Source organism: Trachypithecus francoisi, unplaced genomic scaffold (assembly GCF_009764315.1).
Source record: "Trachypithecus francoisi isolate TF-2019V2 unplaced genomic scaffold, Tfra_2.0 Lachesis_group8, whole genome shotgun sequence".
Taxonomy (NCBI): domain Eukaryota; kingdom Metazoa; phylum Chordata; class Mammalia; order Primates; family Cercopithecidae; genus Trachypithecus; species Trachypithecus francoisi.
The window spans coordinates 108,798,646-108,820,365 of NW_022681473.1; the positions used below are offsets into that span (position 1 = coordinate 108,798,646).

At 39.8% G+C, this 21,720-nt stretch overlaps 1 protein-coding gene across 4 annotated transcripts in view; it reads left to right on the plus strand.

Moving 5' to 3' along the window:
• ARHGEF12 (Rho guanine nucleotide exchange factor 12) overlaps positions 1 to 21,720 on the plus strand; it is a 149,686-nt gene that overhangs the window by 111,952 nt on the left and 16,014 nt on the right. For all 4 annotated transcript variants that reach the window (XM_033207811.1, XM_033207812.1, XM_033207814.1 and 1 more), the window contains 9 exons: positions 2,677 to 2,889; positions 8,233 to 8,365; positions 8,823 to 8,858; positions 9,190 to 9,344; positions 10,284 to 10,430; positions 11,779 to 11,864; positions 16,678 to 16,803; positions 18,632 to 18,746; positions 19,768 to 19,868. In XM_033207811.1, coding sequence (XP_033063702.1) covers positions 2,677 to 2,889; positions 8,233 to 8,365; positions 8,823 to 8,858; positions 9,190 to 9,344; positions 10,284 to 10,430; positions 11,779 to 11,864; positions 16,678 to 16,803; positions 18,632 to 18,746; positions 19,768 to 19,868 — 1,112 coding nt within the window. The remainder of the gene's footprint in view (positions 1 to 2,676; positions 2,890 to 8,232; positions 8,366 to 8,822; positions 8,859 to 9,189; positions 9,345 to 10,283; positions 10,431 to 11,778; positions 11,865 to 16,677; positions 16,804 to 18,631; positions 18,747 to 19,767; positions 19,869 to 21,720) is intronic.

Here is a 21,720-nt window from a genome sequence, read left to right on the forward strand (position 1 = left end):
GAGGCGGGCGGATCACAAGTTCAGGAGATCAAGACCATCCTGGCTAACACAATGAAGCCCCTCTCTACTAAAAATACAAAAAATTAGCGGGGTGCGGTGGCACATACCTATAGTCCCAGCTACTTGGGAGGCTGAGGCAGAAGAATTGCTTGAACCTGGAAGGCAGAGGTTGCAGTGCATCGAGATTGCACCACTGCACTCCAGCCTGGGCGACACTGGAGCCAGACTCTCTCTCAAAAAAACAAAAAGAAAAGGGGAAAAAGAAAAAAAAACATATTTAGTGGCAGTATTCTGTCTGTCAAATGTCCATAACATAGTTTACTTACCTCTTCTGATTTTGTTTCCATTCAACTTGTGTTTGTTAAATTTTAAAAAAAAGCGTGTATAGATCTCTCCACCACACTGTTTAGTCTCTTTATACATACTTACTTAGTCTCCATACTTCTAAAATTTCTCCACCTCTCCATTGTACTTTATTTGCTGATTTCCCTTCCACCCCAGGCCCAATGAAGAGAGATCAACCCACTTGAGATGGCTGCAGGAGAAATAGGGATGGTGGTACCATGGGGAAGGGTCATGTGATGGTTCTTATCTCAGGAAGTACCACACTTGAAAATACTGAAGCCAGGTGCAGTGGCTCTTGACTGTAATTCCAACACTTTGCGAGGCCAAGGCGGGAGGATCACTTGAGCCTGGGAGTTCGAGACCAGCCTGGGCTACATAGTGAGACCCTGCCTCTACAACAACAACAGCCAAAATTAGCTGTGTATCATGGTGCGTGTGTGTCGTCCGAGCTACTTGGGAGGCTGAGGTAGTATTGCTTTAGTCTGGGGAGTCAAGGCTGCCGTGAGCCATCATCTCACCACTAAGCTCCAGCCTGGGTGACAGAGTGAAACACTGTCTCAAAAAAAAAAAAAAAGATATTGGCATGGTAGGTGGTGTGAGTAGGATTGTGATAGTAAATGTTCCACACATTGAGGAGTTCTCCCTCAAATACCATTAGTGCCCCTTGTTGAGAAACACTGAGAAGATATGAAATTTTCAGAGGAAGTTAAAGAGATAGAGGATTTCACAGATGTTAACTGTGAGTTCCAAGGGATACAAAAGAATTTCAGGAATTAGGGGTTAGATTAGGGTATAAAAAGCCGGGTGAGGGTGTAGAATGCTCTGGAGATTAAACACCTGAGTGGGAGTCTTTGGCTTCTTTTTTTTTTTTTTTGAGGCGGAGTCTCGCTCTGTCGCCCAGACTGGAGTGCAGTGGCCGGATCTCAGCTCACTGCAAGCTCCGCCTCCCGGGTTTACGCCATTCTCCTGCCTCAGCCTCCCGAGGAGCTGGGACTACAGGCGCCCGCCACCTCGCCCGGCTAGTTTTTGTATTTTTTTTTTAAGTAGAGACGGGGTTTCACCGTGTTAGCCAGGATGGTCTCGATCTCCTGACCTCGTGATCCGCCCGTCTCGGCCTCCCAAAGTGCTGGGATTACAGGCTTGAGCCACCGTGCCCGGCCGTCTTTGGCTTCTTGTGGTGACTTTGTGAACAAGGATAATTAGCAGGATGGGGATTGGTCTGCATGGTGTTTGAGGCACATTATGATGATGAAGATGTGAGTGTTGGGAGAGAACTGGGGTGGGAACTTACTAAGAACTCACAGAAATAAAGACTTCATCTTCATTCTTACAAATGAACACAGCTCCATGTCTCTCAGTATTCCTCCTCCCTCTGTCCACCATTGTTCTCCTCCTTTTCTCATGACCCTTCTTCTTTCCCTGCATCTTCCTCTTCCTCACTTTCATCCTCTTGTCTCATCCCTCCTCCATCTCCCCATCTTTCTCATCTACCTTCCTTTCCTTTTCTCTCTTCTTCCGTCCTTCATCTGTCTGTCTGTATGTTTCTCTGCATAACAATCCACTATATATATTTTTTAGGGTCTACCATGTTTCACACATTTTACCAGATTCTTTTACATTGTCCTTTTTTGCTTTTAGCTAATTTGCAATACCGATTATTTTATTTGTTTTATTTATTTATTTATTTATTTTGAGATGGAGTCTCGCTCTGTCTCCCAGGCTGGAGTGCAGTGGCGCAATTTTGGCTCACTGCAACCTCCGCCTCCCGGGTTCAAGCGATTCTTCTGCCTCAACCTTCCGAGTAGCTGGGATTACAGGCACGTGCCACCACCACACCTGGCTAATTTTATTTATTTATTTATTTTTTTAATTTTTTTTTTTTTTGAGGTGGAGTCTTGCTCTGTCGCCCAGGCTGGAGTGCAGCCGGGCGATCTCGGCTCACTGCAAGCTCCGCCTCCTGGGTTCACGCCATTCTCCTGCCTCAGCCTCCCGAGTAGCTGGGACTACAGGCGCCCGCCACCATGCCCGGCTAATTTTTTTATATTTTTAGTAGAGATGGGGTTTCACCGTGTTAGTCAGGATGGTCTCAATCTCCTGACCTTGTGATCTGCCCATCTCGGCCTCCCAAAGTGCTGGGATTACAGGCGTGAGCCACCGCGCCTGGCCTTATGTATTTTTAATAGTCACGGAGTTTCACCATATTAGCCAGGATGGTCTCGACCTCCTGACCTCGTGATTCGCCCACCTTGGCGTCCCAAAGTGTTGGGATTATAGGCTTGAGCCACCACACCCGGCCGCAATCCAGATGATTAACCACCATTTTCTGTTCAGTTGGCAGAGCCATGGAACTACAGAAGGCGCGCCACCCTAAGCACTTATCCACACCCTCATCTGTGAGTCCTGAACCTCAGGACTCTGCCAAGGTGCGCCAGAGTGGGTTAGCAAATGAAGGAACAGACGCTGGATACCTGCCTGCCAATTCCATGTCTTCTGTAGCTTCAGGGGCCTCTTTTTCCCAGGAAGGAGGGAAAGAGAATGATACAGGTGAGCTAGTGCTATAGTTCAGCTTAACTAAGCATCAAGATTTTAAACACACTAACTGAAAAATAGAGTGGCAAGTTAATCAAGACTAAATCCCAGTTTAATTTAATTTTAACACTTTAATATGCTACAACCAATAATAAATCTATGCTGAATGATAATTTAAGTTCTGATTTGTCCAAAAAAATATTTATTAAGCTCTCTTGTCAGGCGTTAGGTTTGTCCCGGATGTTAACATGCAATAATTATACACAGATGCTTGCCTCATGAGCTTACTGTCTTGAGAGCGATAGTCACAAATATCAAAAATGCAAATTGTGCCAAGTCCAATCAAGGGAAGGTAAAGGGAGTATTGAGGGAACTGGTCAGTAGCTAGAGGCAGATGTGGGTGTCTAAAGAAGACTTTTTAAAAATCTGAGATTAACTAGAGGTTTTATTTTTCAATGTTAGTAGGAAGGCAACTGAAAGAAAAGGTAGAATATGTGGGAGACAGTACATAAGCAGTAGAACAGAGTTGTGAGGAGAGAGGTGATGAGATGTAGAGTGTATGTAAAGGTAAGACTATTTACTGAGAGTTCAGTGAGAAGAGCAAGGGAATTTGAAGAGTAAAGAAAGATATGAAGTAATTGTTGTAGATAATTGGGCAAGGAGCTTATTACCATGTCTTCATCCTTGTTCGGGAGGTGGTTCAATTTCTGGTGGTCACATGATGAAGAATGAGGCTCTGGGAGTGGTCCCTGAGGTGCCATAGAGGAGGCTACTAGGGATGAAGACGGCAAGGAACCAAGGAGCCAGGAGTTTGAATAGCTTAATATTCATGGCTTGTGAGGTCACCAAGTGTGGTTTTTATCATGGAGAGGAAAACTGTGAGCCACCAGCCAACTTTTAGCATTGCTGGATGATTGTTTTGAGGAGGAAGAGCATGTGATAATATCCAGAGCATGAGAGTCTCAGTAGAGCAAGAGATTATACAAGAAGACAAGGCCAGATGCAGTGGCTCACACCTGTAATCCCAGCACTTTGGGAGGCTGAGGCAGGTGGAGAACAGCCTGGCCAACGTGGTGAAACCCTGTCTCTACTAAAAATACAAAAATTAGCCAGGCATGGTGATGTGCACCTGTAATCCCAGCTCCTCGGGAGGCTGAGGCAGGAGAATTGCTTGAATTCAGGAGGTGGAGGTTGCAGTGAGCCAAGATCGCGCCAGTGCACTCCAGCCTGGGCAACAGAGCGAGACTCCATCTCAAAAAAAAAGAAAAAAAGAAGACAAGATAATGGTCCAAAAATCATATTGAGGAACAAGAAGGCCATCCATCTCATCTCCTCCCTGACATATACAATATAAGACAGAAACTGATACATCAGTTTCTGTCTCAGAGGGCTGTAGCAGAAGAGGGAAGCCCCTGGGGATAGGCAGGTTTCTACATAAGACAAAGAAGTACGGGTGATATTTGGAGAAAACTCTGGGGATTTTGTCAGATATGGAACTCTGAAGATACTGGATTGAGTATATGCATTGATATTTCATGGCTCCTGTGACTCATTAAAATAAAAACATGGTAGGTGACGGATGAACAGAAACTATAAAGAGAAAGAAAGTAGAGGAAGGGAATATCTTATCAGGAAATAAGATATTTTAACAAATACTTGGGAGATTGAAAGCAGACAAGAGTGATTTGTTGGATAAAATGTAAAGGGAGACGGGCATGGTGGCTTACTCCTGTAATCCCAAAACTTTGGGAGGCTGAGGCAGGAGGATTGCTTGAGCCTAGAAATTCAGGACCAACCAGGGCAATGTGACAAGACTCTGTCTCTCCAAAAATGAAAAAGTCAGCCAGTCGTATGGCATATGCCTGTAGTCCTAGCTAATCAAGAGGCTGAGGTGGGGTGATCACTTGACCTATGAGGGCCAGGCTACAGTGAGCCATGTTCGTGCCACTCTAATGCAGCCTGGATGGCAGAATGGGACCCTATCTCAAAAAAAAAACCCACAAGATAAAACCATAAGGGAAGCCAGAGCCCATCATTGGTTTAAACAGTCTAAGATAGAACCTAGTCTGCTCACTGGAACCCTGGAGAGACTTTGGGCTCAGAGTTAGCATATGTTATGCAGTGCAGAAATAAAAAGAGCAAAAATGATGAACTAATTGCAGGTCTATAATCAAAATAGTTACGTCAGCAACTTCTAATCCCTGAATTATAGAGTATGAGCAGTCTCTGTCACTTGTAGACTAGAAGAAAAAACAGTACTCTTTTTTAAAATAATTGAGTGAATTGTGTAGAGGGAGTTAAGTCCCTCCACAATACTGATGGCTTGGAGTTCTGACATTTGGGAGCCCAAGGCCTGACAGTAGACATGCCGGCGACTCACTGTGCTTAGAGAGCTCTCAACTGAAACAGATCTATTACTATATAGCAGCAAAACAAAGCCAAGTCAGCCACTCACTTTCATCATTAAACACGAACATCATTACTCTCCCTTGTCAGAGTCAAGACGTAAGATAATATATAATGCCAAACATATCAGACAGTGACATAAAGAGAGAACACAGATAAACAGAAAAACTTCCCCTGGAAGAAAAAGATAATTTGATAATAGACAAGAACTTAGCAAAATACTTCTAAGTTAGGTAGTATACTTGGGGACATTAAAGAAGTTATTATCTCTATAAAGCAAGAATAGGGAGCATTCAGAGACAAAAGATTTTTAATATGACTATTAAACACAGTGACATCTGTTATATTATCAATTTATATTTGTCCCAAAGCATAATGGCTTAACACAAAAAACATTTATCTCGACTTTTTGGTGGATGAAGAACTCCAAAGCAGCTTAGTCGGGTGGTTCTAGGTTAGAGTCGGTCATAAAGTTGCAGTCAAGATATTAGCCAGTCGTCAGAAAGCTGAACTGGGGCTGGGGAACCCATTTCTGTGCCCACTCAGGTGGCTGATGGCAGGAGGCCTTAGCTCCTCGCTCGTGGTCTTGGCTCCTTGCCACATAGACTTTTCCGTAGAGATACTTGAGTGTTCCATGAAATGGTAGCTGGCTTTTCCTGAGTATCCCAAAAAAGAGAGTAAAAAGAAGGCCCCAGTGTCTTTTCTGACATAGTCTCTATAGGTGCACTCTGTCACTTCTGCAAGTTAGAAGCAAGTCACTAAATCTAGCTCATACTCAGGGAGGGAGGAATTAGGCTCCACCCCTGAGGGAGGAATATCAAAAAAATGTGTGGATATATTTTCAGACCACCACAACTGTCAGTATTTAAAGGAAAAAAAAGAAGTCCCTAAAATTGAAGTCAAGGAAATATTTTAGAGTGTACATCAGAAATATGAAAGGATAGAAATTTGAGAGAGAAGAATTATATAGAGAACCACTACAGAGGGCCAACATCTGTCTCTTTCACAAAAAATCAGCTGAGGACGTGGAGAAGAGATGGTTAAACAACAGGAGAAAGTTTCCCAGAGTTGAAGAAGAATACCCATCTTCAGGTAGAAAGGGCTCACTGAGGACCATCTATAGCAAATGCTTTTTTAAAAATCCCTTCTTAACATGTCCTTTGAAATTTAGTGCACCAGGGATAAGCTTTCAGAGAAAAAAAAAAGGGGGATTATACTGCATCACATTCCTCATCATAACACTGGGTGCTGAAATACAGAAGAGCCATGCCTTCAACTCTCTGAAGGAAAATGGTTTTGAACTTAGAATCCTATATCCATCCAAGCTATTCATCAAATATGAAGAAAGAATAAAAACATTTTCTGATACGCAAGGTCCACAGTTTAACCGGAATGTACCTTTCCCTTTAAAATCATTTGAGGATACACATTCTAGCAACATGAGAGGAAAAATTAAGAAAGAAAATGTCCTGGGATCCAGGAAACTTTGGAAACACCCAGGAAAGTGGCAAAGGGCAGTTCTGAAATGATGGTTGTGTCTCAGGCCAAGAGAGCCACTGCTCCAGTTTGGAACACAAGAACATCACAGATAAGAAAAGAGGGATCTTAGGCAGTGGATAGTATGACGCAGCAGAGGAAACAGTTTTGAGACTTGATAAAATTATATAACTTTGACAGCAGTAAAAGAAAAGCATTTAGAAATGTTAAGGAAAACAATTGTTCAGGAAAATAAGTCATGATTTCAACATGAAGCAAAATAAAAAGTGGCATGATCTTTAGCAATTGATGGTGTGTAAGAAAGACTTTAATAAACGTTCTATTTGAAGTGGCCCATGAATTGCATCATTGGACCAACCGGAAAAAATATATAATCCTAACTAGTATACTTCTTAATCTGGCGGGAATGATATATACATGTGTGTTGTAGATGACAGTATATATATGTCATAAACACTTTTTCTTGATTTTCAGACTTGTAGAATAACCCTACCAAGCAAAGCATGGAATAGTTCATTATGGCTGCAGATTAGAATACAAATGTAAAAAATTCTTTTATGATGCAAGTAAAAATGTAGTTGAAAGAAATGAAAGGTAGAAGGAAGGAAACACAGTTAGAGGGAGGATGTGGCCACTGAACACCTAATCTGACATAGAACAGAGTTGAGATACTAATTTTTTGATAGAACAAAAACATAGACGTGTCATTTAAATTTAGGTAGTAACTGATAACCCAGTTAGTAATAATGATAAAACTATTAAACATTGGGAAGAAATGGGAGGAAAGTAAAGGTGGAAAGTGTAAGTCAGCAAAATCCTCAGAGGGGAAAGAAATAGATGCTAACTAAAGATAATAAATCATGAAAAAGAAAGAGGTTATTTGTAGTTGGACCACTATAATAACTCACATTTGAAAACATGAAAAAGGATTGATACTGGGGTAGAAAAGCATAAGATGGGAAAATGTTGTTCCTCATCATACACTCTTCTGCACTATACAAGTCCTTGCTATTTCTTATGGTAATTTTTAAGAAACAACTTTAAAAATTATTTTTCTGACCAGGCATGGTGGCTCACACCTATAATCCTAGCACTTTGGGTGGCCAAGGTGAAAGGATTGCTTGAGCCCAGGAATTCAAGACTAGCCTAGGCAAAGTAGCAAAACCCCATCTCTACAAAAAATTTAAAAATGAGCCAGATGTGGTGGCACGCAACTGTAGGCCCAGCTACTTGGAAGGCTGAGACGGGAGGATCATGTGAGGCTGAGATGGGAGGATCACGTGAACCTGAGATGCCGTAATTTTGTATGTTAAATTTTTAGTTCTAGTGAACCTGTGGTTGTTTAAGAATGTAGCTGTGGATTAGACTGAAGCTCTTCTGGGAACTAAATTTTTTTGGTGACCAGTGACTTTATTAAGTGTTAACACTCTTCAAATGTCTGACTTTTGTCTATAGGATCAAAGCAAGTTGGAGAAACACCAGCACCTGGAGACACCTTAGATGGCACACCTCGTACTCTCAATACTGTCTTTGATTTCCCACCACCTCCATTAGACCAAGTGCAGGAGGAGGAATGTGAAGTAGAAAGGTAATTCAGTGATATCTTAGAGAAACTTAGGGCATTACTTAAAGTTTTTAAATTATATACTATTCCTATACTTAGTAGCATTCTAGCACTTAAGCCTGGCATGGTGGTATGTACCTATAATCCCAGCTACTTGGGAGGCTGAGGCAGGAGAATCAATCACTTAAACTCAGGAGTTTGAGACAGGCCTGGGCAATGTAGTAAGCCCCCACTTCAAACTGTAAAAAATAAAATAAATAAATAAATAAGTTGGGTGCATAAAAGAACTAAAACACCTTTTCAGAACTTGTTACTGAAATTTAGAAAGGTACTCAAATTTTCTTCAATTTATTTTATATTAAATTATTACAGAATTATTTATCAAGCTTGTTGGAGTTTAACCTAGCTTTGAGTATCCTTGGTATAAATTTATTGATCACCATTTTGTTTTCATGTTACTTTTTACTCTCCATTGTTTTAGGGTGACTGAACATGGGACACCAAAGCCCTTTCGAAAGTAAGTATATCTTAAGCAGCTTTCAATAAAGGCGCATTTTAAGAAATGTAACCTTTTTTCCTCTTGAAGTTCCAGTTTAAAGGAAAAGAAACCCTGTATACCAATCTGTTAATGTAGTCTAAAAGAAAGCTGTTAAGAAACACCCGTCATTCAAAAGCTGTATTTTGAAGTATGTATAAAACAGCCATTTGTAGGAGAGGATGAAATTTCAGGCTCTGTGCTAAGTCAGATTCAGGAATCTGATTAGAATTTATTGTAATGTAAAGACTTGTGCTGTTTCCCGTTGTCCACCTGAAGTCCTCAAATTGAATTCACTATTTTTGCTTCGTAGGTTTGACAGTGTAGCTTTTGGAGAAAGTCAAAGTGAGGATGAACAATTTGAAAACGACTTAGAGACAGATCCACCCAACTGGCAGCAGCTTGTTAGTCGAGAAGTGTTATTGGGACTAAAACCTTGTGAGATTAAAAGACAGGAAGTGATTAATGGTGAGTGTAATCAATTTGTTGTTGTTTGCAAATACTGAGTTTTGTCAGAGTAAATTAAGTCTCTCAGCCTTGGAGTTTGCTTCAAAATTTCTCCTAGCCTTTTGTTTTAAACAAAGAGGAAATTAAACTGGACAGATAATCCTTGACCTCAAGAAAATGCAAGTCCTTCTGTGATTCTTATTGATAATTTAAAAGGAAAACATGTTTAGCCTTAAAGATATTTAAGATTCATAGCATTATAGATCTTAAAGTTGAAAAGTCATTGTAACAACTAAGTTATTTTTATGTATAGATTTTAAATGAGGAAGGTAAGGCCCAGGGAGATTGAATTCATTAAGATCATACAGCTAATAATATAAAAGGAAAAAAAATTCATTCCTGGTCTTCTTTCTGTATCCAAGTGCAGTGTTCTTCATTTAACCTAGCATGTATGTGATAAATGTGTGGCATGGATGCTGTACCCTTTGCTATCCTTAGCATGTGATTTGAATAAATATCTTGTCTCTGACAATACAGAGACATCATGAAATTATAAGCCTGACCCCAGAAATGAGTGTTTATAGGCAAATTAGGTAACCAAAAGTACTATTATTTCTTAAGAGGGCTCAAATTAAAGGCTATATGATGTTGTGGCTTACAGTTTTCTTAATGACATAGTTGTGATAGGTGGGTATTATTGTAAACAGATAGATGAGTTTGGGAATACACTAAAAAAAATAGTTTTGAATGATATTTTTTATTTGTCAGTATTCAACTCTCAGAGCCAGTATGTAGGAGAATTTCTTGGAATCAGAATGATTTCAGAGATATTTTATCCTTTCTAAATGATAAATAATGTATTATATAATTCATTTGCTACTTCACTCCAGCTAAAGAGTGTGATTGATCCTATGAAATTGTTCTAAGTAAGGCAACATTTCATATGTCTTTCCTGCTCAGAATTGTTCTACACTGAAAGAGCTCATGTTCGAACACTGAAGGTTCTTGATCAAGTGTTCTATCAGCGAGTGTCCAGAGAAGGAATTCTGTCACCCTCAGAGCTACGGAAAATTTTTTCAAACTTGGAAGATATTCTTCAACTTCATAGTAAGAGAAATTAGCTCTGATCTTTGCCCCTAACATTTCCAATAGAGAAAATATTGTGAGTATAAAATTTTGTAAATGTACCCATTCCTGAGATTATATGTGAGAATGTAACATAAATAAAGAAATGATTGGAACTTTGACTAGATCCTTTTCCTCACAATCAGTCTTACATATACAATGTGTCAACATAGGGCTTCCAGTCTAAAGTCAGTGTCTAAGGTGAAAAACATGAATAGTCAAATTCACCGTTGAAAATTTTCTGTCAATTATAGTGTATATATATCTCTTTAAATATATATATCCAATATAATAATATATGTATAAATGTATTTTTTAAATAGTAGTATATGGTATATAATCGCATGGTTGGGTAATTTTCAGGAATTGTTTTTATTGTTTTGAGACGGAGTCTCGCTCTGTTGCCCAAGCTGGAGTGCAGAGGTGCAATCTTGGCCCACTGCAACCTCTGCCCCCTGGGTTCAAGGGATCCTCCCACCACAGCCACCTGAGTAGCTGGGATTACAGGCGTGCACAACCACACCCAGCTAATTTTTGTGTTTTTCGTAGAGACGGGTTTCACCGTGTTGGCCAGGCTGGTCTCAAACTCCTGACCTCAAGTGATCCACCCACCTGCTTCGGCCTCCAAAGTGCTGAGATTATAGGCTGAGCCACTGCGCCTGGCCTCAGAAATTGTGTTATTGTTTTGTGGCTTGGAATACTTGAATAAGTGTATAAAAATTCCACCTTGTTGACATTTTATTGGTTGAAATCATCTTGGACTTTCGTGGACGGTAATATGATGTTCCTCTCATTTATAGGTCACTATTTCTCTATGACCCTTAATTTTTTTTATCTTTCTTTTTCATGTCATCACTACCTATAAACATCTGCTAACCAAATTGATGCCTTTTATTCCTTTGTGGGTAATCTTGGGTTTCACAGGCATGCATTGACAAATTCAGGCTTGATTATATCCATTGCCTGCACACTTACACATTTTGAGAGGATCAGTGAACAGAATTACTTGTACTGTTTACATTCAAGTTCTTTTTGAGCATGATTATAGATGAAGTCTTGAGGTTAAATGAATATTTGATGCAACTACCATGTATGTAATGTGCTAGTTTACAAAACTTTTTTGTTTAGCACCTGTTTTTCAGATAGAGTTTATAATATCTGGATGTATAAGCACTATGTCCAGATTTCTATTTAAGGAGATAAGAAGCAACTTTACTACTGTGAAAATCCTCTTTATTAAAAAAAAAAAAAAAATTAGCTACTCTGTACTACCAGTAATTCTGTCTACACTGAGTGCATTACTAACATTTTTCTATCTTTTTATCTTTAGTTGGATTGAATGAACAAATGAAGGCTGTTCGAAAGAGAAATGAGACCTCTGTTATCGATCAGATTGGGGAAGATTTGCTGACATGGGTAAGGAAATTTTCTGTTTCTCTTTATTATTTTTATGGACACTTGGTCAGATTCAAGGTTGAGTAACTAACCTTTCCAAATAAGCAAACTCACCCATTTTGCAAAGTTAATGTAAAGCTGAAAAAGGTCAAGCAGTAGATTCCATTTCAAGAAACCACTTTTTTTTTGCTCATCTGTAAGAAGCAATCCCTTATCCATTAAAGTCATACCATGAGATTGCAGTGATTCAGTCGCGCCTTCAGGTTCCACTGTAATCCTAGTTTTTTTGCAGTTACCTCTTCCACGGAAGTCTTGAACCCCTGGAAGTCACCTGTGAGGGTTGGAATCGACTTCTTCCAAACTCCTGTTAATATTGATATTTTGACCTCCTCCTGTGAATCATGAATGTTCTTAATGGCATCTAGAATATTGAATCCTTTTCAGAAGGTATTCAGTTTGCTTTGCCCAGACCCATCAGAGGAATCACTGTTATGGCAGCTATCACCTTATGAAATATATTTCTTAAATAATAAGACTTGAAAGTAAAAATTACTCCTTGATCCATGAGCTGCAGAATGAATATTGTGTTAGCAGGCCTGAAAACAACATTAACCTCCTTGTACATCTCCATCAGAAGTCTTTAAGTGACCATGTGCATTGTCAATGGGCAGTACTATTTTAAAAATAACTTTTTTTTTCTGAGCAGTAGGTCATAACAGACGTGCTGCCATCCAGGCCTTGTTGTTTCATTTATAGAGCACAGGCAGAGTAGATTTCGCATTATTCTTAAGGGCCCCAGGAATTTCAGAATGGTAAATTATCATTGGCTTCAATTTAAAGTCATTGGCCCCTAACAAGAGAACTGGACTTTCTTTTGACATGCTGAAGTCGGACATTGATTTCTCCTCTCTAGCTATGAAAGTTCTAGATGGCATCTTCTTCCAATGGAAGGCTATTTCATCTACATTGAAAATCTTTGTTTAGTGTAGCCGTTGTAATTAATTATCTCAGGTACGTCGTCTGGGTAACTTACTGTAGCTTCTACTGCTATATCAACACTTGCCGCATCACTTTGTACTTTTATTTTTATGGAGACGACTTCTTTTCTTAAATCTCATCAGTTTACCCCTGCTACCTTCAAACTCTTCTTCTGTAGCTTCCTTACCTCTCAGCCTTCATAGAAATGAAGAGAATTAGGGGCTTGCTTTGTATTAGGCTTTGGCTTAAGGGAATATTATGGCTGATTTCATCTTCTTTATACAGACCATTCAAAATTCCTCCATACCAGCAATAGGCTGTTTCACTTTCCTCTTGTTCATTTGTTCATTGGAGTAGCACTTTTATTTCCTTCAAGAATTTTTTCTTTTTTTTTTCTTTTTTTTTTTTTTTGAGACGGAGTCTCGCTCTGTTGCCCAGGCTGGAGTGCAGTGGCCGGATCTCAGCTCACTGCAAGCTCCGCCTCCCGGGTTCATGCCATTCTCCTACCTCAGCCTCCCGAGTAACTGGGACTACAGGCGCCCGCCACCTCGCCCGGCTAGTTTTTTTGTATTTTTTAGTAGAGACGGGGTTTCACCGTGTTAGCCAGGATGGTCTCAATCTCCTGACCTCATGATCTGCCCGTCTCGGCCTCCCAAAGTGCTGGGATTACAGGCTTGAGCCACCTCGCCCGGCCCAAGAATTTTTTCTTTGTGTTTACAAGTTGCCCGTTTGGCATAAGAGCCAAATCTCAGCTTTTGACATGCCTTCCTTACTAAACTTAATCATTTCTAGCTTTTAATTTCAAGTGAGAGATGTGCGACTCGTCACTTGAATCCCTAAAGACCATTGCAGCGTTGTTAATTGGCCTAAATTCAATATTGTTGTGTCTCAGAATAAGGAGGCCCAGGGAAAGGGAAGAGAGATGGGGGATGGTCAGAACACACACAACATTTTTCCATTAGGTTTGCCACCATATGTGGGTGCAGTTCATGGTGCCCCAAAACAATAAATAGTAAAATCAAAGATCACTGATCACAGATCACCGTAACAGTTATAGTGAAATGAGAAAGCTTAAACTATTATGAGAACTACCAAAATGTGGCACACAGACATGACATGAGCACATGGTTTTGGAAAAATGGCACCAACAGACTTGCTCAGGGTTGTCACAAACCTTTAATTTGTGAAAAATGCAATATCTGCAAAGTACAATAAAAATACGAGGTATGCCTGTACCTGTAAAAAGTTGAGGAAAAGCTAAATGGTGGTTTGTAACTGTCACATACAAAGAGTTAATTCAGAAGAAGGCATTGGCCAGAAATCATAAAAGCAAGAATCATAAATAGGCCTTTAGATTTTACTCTTGCTGTTTAAATAAAATCATTTTGGAAAGTATTTTTCCAGTATTGTTCCTTAAGATCACTTTACATATACAGACAATCCTTGACTTACTGTGGTTTCCACTTTGGCAGTTTTTTTACTTTACAGTGGTGGGCAAGTAATACACATTCAGTAGAAACCACACTTTGAATTTTGACTTTTAATCTTTTCTGGAGCTTGGCAATATGTGGTATGTTACTCTCGATGCTGGGCAGCAGCAGTGAGCCACAGCTCCTGGTCAGCCATGTGATCACAGGGTAAACAACCACTCTACAGTGTATGTAGATGATTTTGCCCAGCTGTAGGCTAATGCAAGTGTTCTGAGCACATTTAAGGTAGGCTAGGCCAAGCTATGGTATTTGGTAGGTTCAGTGTATTAAATGCATTTTCAACTTAAGATATTTCCAATTTTTGATGGTTGTATTAGGATATAACTTCATCAGAAATCAAGGAACATCTATACTTAAACTGCTTGTAAAACTACTGTAGAGGCCGGGCGCCGTGGCTCACGTCTGTAATCCCTGAATTTTGGGAGGCCGAGGCAGGCAGATCACCTGAGGTCAGACCAGCTTGACCAATATGTAGAAACCCCATCTCTACTAAAATTACAAAATTAGCCAGGCATGGTGGTGCATGCCTGTAATCCCAGCTACTCCGGAGGCTGAGGCAGGAGAATCACTTGAACCTGGGAGGTGGAGGTTGCGGTGAGCCGAGATCGAGCCATTGCACTCCAGCCTGGGTAACAAGAGTGAAACTCTGTCTCAAAACAAAAACAAAAAAAACTACTGTAGAACTGCTTGAGTTTGGGGGCATTATTTTCTTTGGTAAACCCAGCTGCTGTTTGTAGTTGTTTGGTGCTTTGATTGACTAACATGCTAAAAATGCTGCCAATCTCATTGTTAAACATGTTGAATGTCATATTCATCATAGAGTAAGAATACAAAATTGGAGTGACCTATTAAAATATTGCTTTGTATGTGTCCTACTTGAAAAAATACTCTGAATTTATCTACAAATGTGCTACAGAAGGGCTTTTTACAAAATGCCTTTATGTGCAAACTTTTGGGCATATGGCTTTAAATGGAAGATTATATGGAAAACCTATTTGCAAACCTTAAAGCAATTATCTACAAGTATAGATGCTGTATTAAAAAACAATGTATTTGACTTATAAGAGCACCTACTAGTAAATCACTTTTTAGGTGTTTGACCATCAGAAATCTTAAAATCATGGCATATGCAAACTTAAATTTACAAAGTAAAAAATATTAGTGAGAAGTATAATTTTTAGCAAAAGAATTCATAAGCTCATTGATCTCCCCCAAGCCAGCTCCAGCTGCTACACAGGTGAAACAGCAGTGATTTAATTTTATTTCAACCCAGAAAAGTTATGCCCTGCCTGTGGTCATAGTGGGTTTTATAGTGAGTAAGAAAGAATGCTAGTATGCCAAGGATTTGCTTCCCAGAGTAGTAAGATGGTAGTTGTTGTAAAGGCGTCAGGGTGTAAGAAAATTAAATTTTAGGCTGGGTGTAGTGGCTCATACCCATAATCCCAGCAGTTTGAGAGGCCAAGGCAGGCAGATCACTTGAGGTGAGAAGTTCAAGACCAGCCTGGCCAACATGGTGAAATCCCATCTCTACTAAAAATACAAAAAAAATTAGCCAGGCGTGGTGGTGCATGCCTGTAGTGCCACCTACTTGGGAGGCTGAGGCAGGAGAATCATTTGAACCTGGGAGGCGGAGGTTGCAGTGAACTGAGATTGCGCCACTACACTCCAGCCTGGGCCACAGAATGAGACTGTCTCAAAAAAAAAAAAAAAAAAAAATGAAAATTTAGTCTCAGTCTTCAGGCATTTTGTATCTTACATTCTCCAAATGTCAGCTTTTCTGTGTAATTTACAAGTAATGTAGGCACAAAGGTAATAGGTTGTGATAGGCTACAAGTAAGAAAACATTGGGACTCGGCACAGTGGCTCACACCTATAATCCTAGCACTTTGGGACACCGAGGCGGACAGATCAGCTGAGGTCGGGAGTTCGAGAACAGCCTGGCCAACATGGTGAAACCCCGTCTCTACTGAAAATACAAAAATTAGCTGAGTGTGGTGGTGCGTGCCTGTAATCCCAGTTACTTGGGAGGCAGAGGTGAGAATCTCATGAACCCGAGAGGCAGAGGTTGCAGTGAGCTGAGATCGTGCCATTGTACTCCAGCCTGGGCGACAGAGCAAGACTCTCAAAAAAATAAAAAAGAAGAAGTAAGCATTGGAATATGATCAGAAAAGATCTGGTTGTGTCAAGGTCAGACCTTTTTAATGGAGAACCATTGATATTTCACAGAGATACGCAGTTCTGTGTATTTTGTCACTTGAGAGTACTTATTGAAATGTTGAAAGGATTCTGGTTGTCTGTCTCTCTGTCTGGCCTTGTGTAAGCTCAGTATCCCATTCTCTTTTGTGTTCTTTGCATTCTTGGCACAGTTCAGCGGGCCAGGAGAGGAGAAACTGAAGCATGCCGCTGCCACCTTTTGCAGTAACCAGCCTTTCGCCCTGGAAATGATCAAGTCTCGTCAGAAAAAGGATTCTCGATTTCAGACTTTTGTGCAAGTGAGTTGAGTGAGTCATGTAAGAAAAAAAATAAGGCAAGTTTTTATCAATTATCAGATAAACTGGGGGAATTCTGACTAAGACTTTTACAAACATTACATCTATGTTAACTTTTTTTTTTTTTTTTTGAGATAGGGTGTCGCTCTGTCGCCCAGGCTGGAGTGCAGTGGCACAATCTCAGCTCACTGCAACCTCTGCCTCCTGGGTTCAAGTGATTCTCCTGCCTCAGCCTCCCCAGTAGTTAGGATTACAGGCGCATGCCACCACACCCTGCTAATTTTTTCTATTTTTAGTAGAGACGGGGTTTCACCATGTGGCCAGGCTGGGCTTGAACGCCTGACCTCAAGTGATCCGCCCACCTCAGCCTCCCAAAGGGATTACAGGTGTGAGCCACTACACCCGGCCCATATTAACATTTTTAAAAGCTATACATTATCTCTTAAATTCCTGGCAGGCATAAAAATGATTTTGGAATGGTGAATAATGAAAAATATGTCAGGATTCAAATACTTGATACAGAAATCCACATTGCCACGAGGCTTTTATCAGGAAACAATTGTATGCCCTATTAAGATAATTTTGTCAAAGCATGAGAATGGGCTTATCCAGGGAAAAACATAACAGCAGCCATACTCATTGGGGTATATGAATTAAGGGTCTTTCAGCTATGGCCAACAGACCATATCTAGCCTGTTACCTGTTTTTATAAAGTTTTATGTAAACACAAACATAGCCACTTGACAGATTTCTCACAGTTGTGGTGTGTGGCTGTGGTTTAGCAGGATCCTCCCTTGAGAGTTTGACTAGGCTGAGATCACAGTGTCAGTTGGAGCTGCAACTCTCATCTGATGCTCAAGGTTCTCTTCTAAGCTCACTGGTTGTTAGCAGAGTTCGTTTCTTTGTAAATGTATAACTGAGGTCCTACCTTGCTGGCTATTGGCTAGGAACCAGTTTCAACTCCTAGAGAATACAGATATCTCTGCCATATGGCCCTGTTAGGCAGTTTAGAGGTGGATGTATGCTTTCTTCCAGGCCAGTGGGAGTGTGGCTTTCTGATACAGATTTGTTTTAAAGGCTCCTCTAATGAAGTCAGGCCCATCCAGGACAATTTCCTTTCTTACGATCTCAAAATCATGTGGTGGCAACCTAATCATAGGTGTGATATCCCATTGTATTCACAGATTCCAAAATGTTCATACTCAAGGGCATGGGATTACACAGAGTATTAAGAGGATGGGAACCTTGGAGGCCATATTAGAGTTCTTTACTACACAGAGCCTTGTTCATTCATTTATGCCAAAACAGTGGAGCTGAATAGTTGTGAGAGAGACTATATGGCCTGCAAAGCCTAAAATATTTACTAACTGGCATTTTACTAAAAACTTTGCAGACCACTGGTATAGATGAGCTGGCATACTCAGACTGGTTATCCATTGTGTCTTCTTGGAATGGCAGATAACAAATTAACCACTTTTGGTAGGAATGTCAATCATAGGAAAATGGACCTAGATTTTCTGAATAGGTGAAGATAAAACTGTTTCAACACAAGGAAGCAATACTTAGAGCTGCTTATGGATGCTTTCAGTTCCTCCTTAAACAGATAACAAAGAAGCCATTCATTTAGTGATAGAGGCTCCGTTCCCTCATTATGTGATTAAAGGAGAAAGCAGAAGTATAGTGTGGCAATGATATATCTTGGCATTTTTTAAAGATCTTGATTTAATAACCAGAACTGTGATGCATTAAACACTTAACGGTGAATACGTAGTACATGTTAACTATGGTTCTAATAAGAATTACAGATTCACTTATTTCACTTTAATTTTAGGATGCTGAAAGTAATCCACTGTGTCGACGTCTTCAACTGAAGGATATTATTCCCACTCAAATGCAAAGGCTTACTAAGTACCCGCTTCTATTGGATAATATTGGCAAATACACAGGTACAACATTTTCACTGAAATAAAAAGCTTAGGAACAACAACAAAAAAACTCCCAATATACTGTAAATAATATCTTACAGCATCCTGAATGGAGTTGGATTTCCAAATAGTACGACAAGATTTTCTTTCTTTCTTTTTTTTTTTTTTTTTTTTGAGACAGGGTCTTACTCAGTGGTGCAGGCTGGAGTGCAGTGGCACAATCATAGTTTCCTGCAACCTCAAACTCCTGGGTTCAGGCATTCCTTCCACCTCAGCTTCCCGAACAGCTGGGACTACAGGTGTACACCACCACACATGGCTTTTTTTTTTTTTTTTTTTTAAAGCAAGTGTCTCACTATGTTGCTCAGGCTGCCTCAAACTCCCGGCCTCAAGCAATCCTCCCACCTCCCAAAGTGCTGTGATGATAGGCATGAGTCGCCATGCCCAGCCAAGATTTTCTAACAAGATATGATCTAGTCTTCTTCGGGCCACCTCAATATGTTTTGGTGAATTTCATCTTCTTTTAATGTTGTGATCTGTTTTCTTTCTTTAAATATAATCTCAAATTCAAAGAAACTTGTTTTGGAATTATTTTGAATTATGTTATTAAAACATTTTGTTGAGCAGGTTCACTGGACATAATTATGTAGGCTATGCACTGTGAAATTCTAGGGGTAGAAGGGATTTCCTTTTATGTTGTTTACAAAGTAAATGAGACCTGCCCTTCTGGAGTATGTAATCTAGTGGTCCTGGTGCTTCATGTAAAGCATCTCTTCTTGGATTTCAGGTTCTGTACTCTGATTTCTTTTTTAAAGATTAGAATTTATGTTTTAAAGTCCTGTTATAAGAAGTTTTATCTGTCCAAAGACAGCTTGAATTGAGACTCTGACAGAGGCTTTAAGCTGGTGCAAAAATCTATTGCACCGGTCTATTTTTTGCTCTTAAAACTATTGAAATGAAATGAAATCTCATTTACATATACTTTTATGGTTTTCTGCTCATTTCCTCTATTTTACATTTTTGATTTCTTCCCCATATTTAGAATGGCCAACAGAAAGGGAGAAGGTGAAGAAAGCTGCAGATCACTGTCGTCAGATCTTAAATTATGTAAATCAGGCTGTCAAGGAGGCAGAAAACAAGCAGGTAAAAAAGGAAAACAAGAAGATACAGGATAACATTTGGGAGAACATTAAATTAGTATTACCTGGGATCTGTGAAATAGTTGTACAACTATCATTACCTAATGGACAGGGAGAACATTTGTTTACTATTGGCATAGTAGGCAGGTCAAGATCAATTTATGATAGAATATCAGAGTTGTGTTTGACTTTTTGGAACATCTCAAGCTGCTTGTTTGCTCTTTCATTTATCTATTCATTCAGCAGATATTTATAGAGCATCTACTGTATGCTGGGCATAGGGTACAGAGTAGTTGAGAAAATGAGCACGGTATCTGCCCACACTGAGCTTGTTTGCTAGGAGAATAGAAAGGCATTTAACAGGATTATAGTGCAGATATTTTGTATCAGTTGTGATAGCTGCTATCAAGGATAATTTCAAGATGCTATGATATATAACTGTGTGGCCTAGCTTAGTTTGGGGTTGTTAGGTGGTGCCTATTAGAGAAAATTTTCTTGAGAAATTCACACTTGAGCCAAGCTCTGAAGGATGAGTGGAAGTGAACCAAAATGATGTGAAGGGTGCAACCCTAGAGGTAGAGGCAATATATACCAAAGTTCTGACAGAAAAAGAAAGCATGGTCTGTTGGAGGAATTGAAAATTTAAATGAGTGTGGATCATGCCTAAAAAACAAAGTCAGAGTGGCATAAAATGAGGGAAAGTAGACCAAGGCCAACTCATAAAGGCCCTAGAGATCGGATGAAAAATTTTGATTTTTATTCTTAAGAGCAGTAGGAATTCAGCATAGACAAATAAGAATATAGTGTCAGATTTTCATTATATAAGTGTCACCCCTACTACTCTATGGAGAATGAGTTGAAGGATAGTGGATGAAAGAGCCCATTTATTAATCTTGCAGCAATCTAGAATAGCTGATGGCAGCTTAGAGAAGTTGGAGAAGTATTTAGAAGGTAAAATTGACAGGACTTGATGACTGATTTGAAGAAGGATTTGAAGGAAAAGTGATGTCAAGAATAAACCCCCAGGTTTCCAGATTGCATATTTGAATGGACAGGATGAGTGGAGAAGCCCCAGATTTGTGGGGAAGATGATGAGGTCACTTTAGACTATCAGGTAGACTGTACAGTAAGCAGTTGGCTATATGGGTCCACCTTTAAGGACCATGTTGAAGATAGAAATGTAAGATTGTGAGCATACAGGGGCTAACTGAATCCATGAACATGGATGTAGTTTCTTAGGAGCTAAGTATGATTACAACTGTCTTGGTGAGGCTGTAGAAAAACTAGTACTTTCAACTGTGCTGTTCAGAGTGTAAAATGATAAAACCCCAGAGGGTTATATAGCAATATTTATTTAGATTAAAACTCTGTACATACCCTTATATCTACCTTTTGACTCAGCAGTTCTGTTCCTAGTGATTTGCTCAAGAGAAATGAACCATATTAGAGTTCTTTACTACACAGAGCCTGATCATTTATGTATTATCTGTGGCTACTTTTGTTCCAAAACAGTGGAACTGAATAACTGAGAGAGACTATATGGCCTGCAAAACCTAACTGACCTTTTACTAAAAACTTTGCAGACCCCTGGTATAGTTGAGCTGGCATACTCAGGCTGGTTATCCATTGTGCCTGCTGGAAATAGCAGATAACAAATTAACTAACTAACTTTAGTAGGAATGTCAATCATAAGAAAATGGACCTAGATTTTCTGAATAATAAAATATATCTTTATCTGAGGATAAAGATACACCCACAAACAGACTTAGACAAGAATGCTTATAGCAACTTTGTTCATAATAGCAAAAAGCTAGAAACAGCCCAAGAATTATCAACAGAATGGATAAACCAACTGT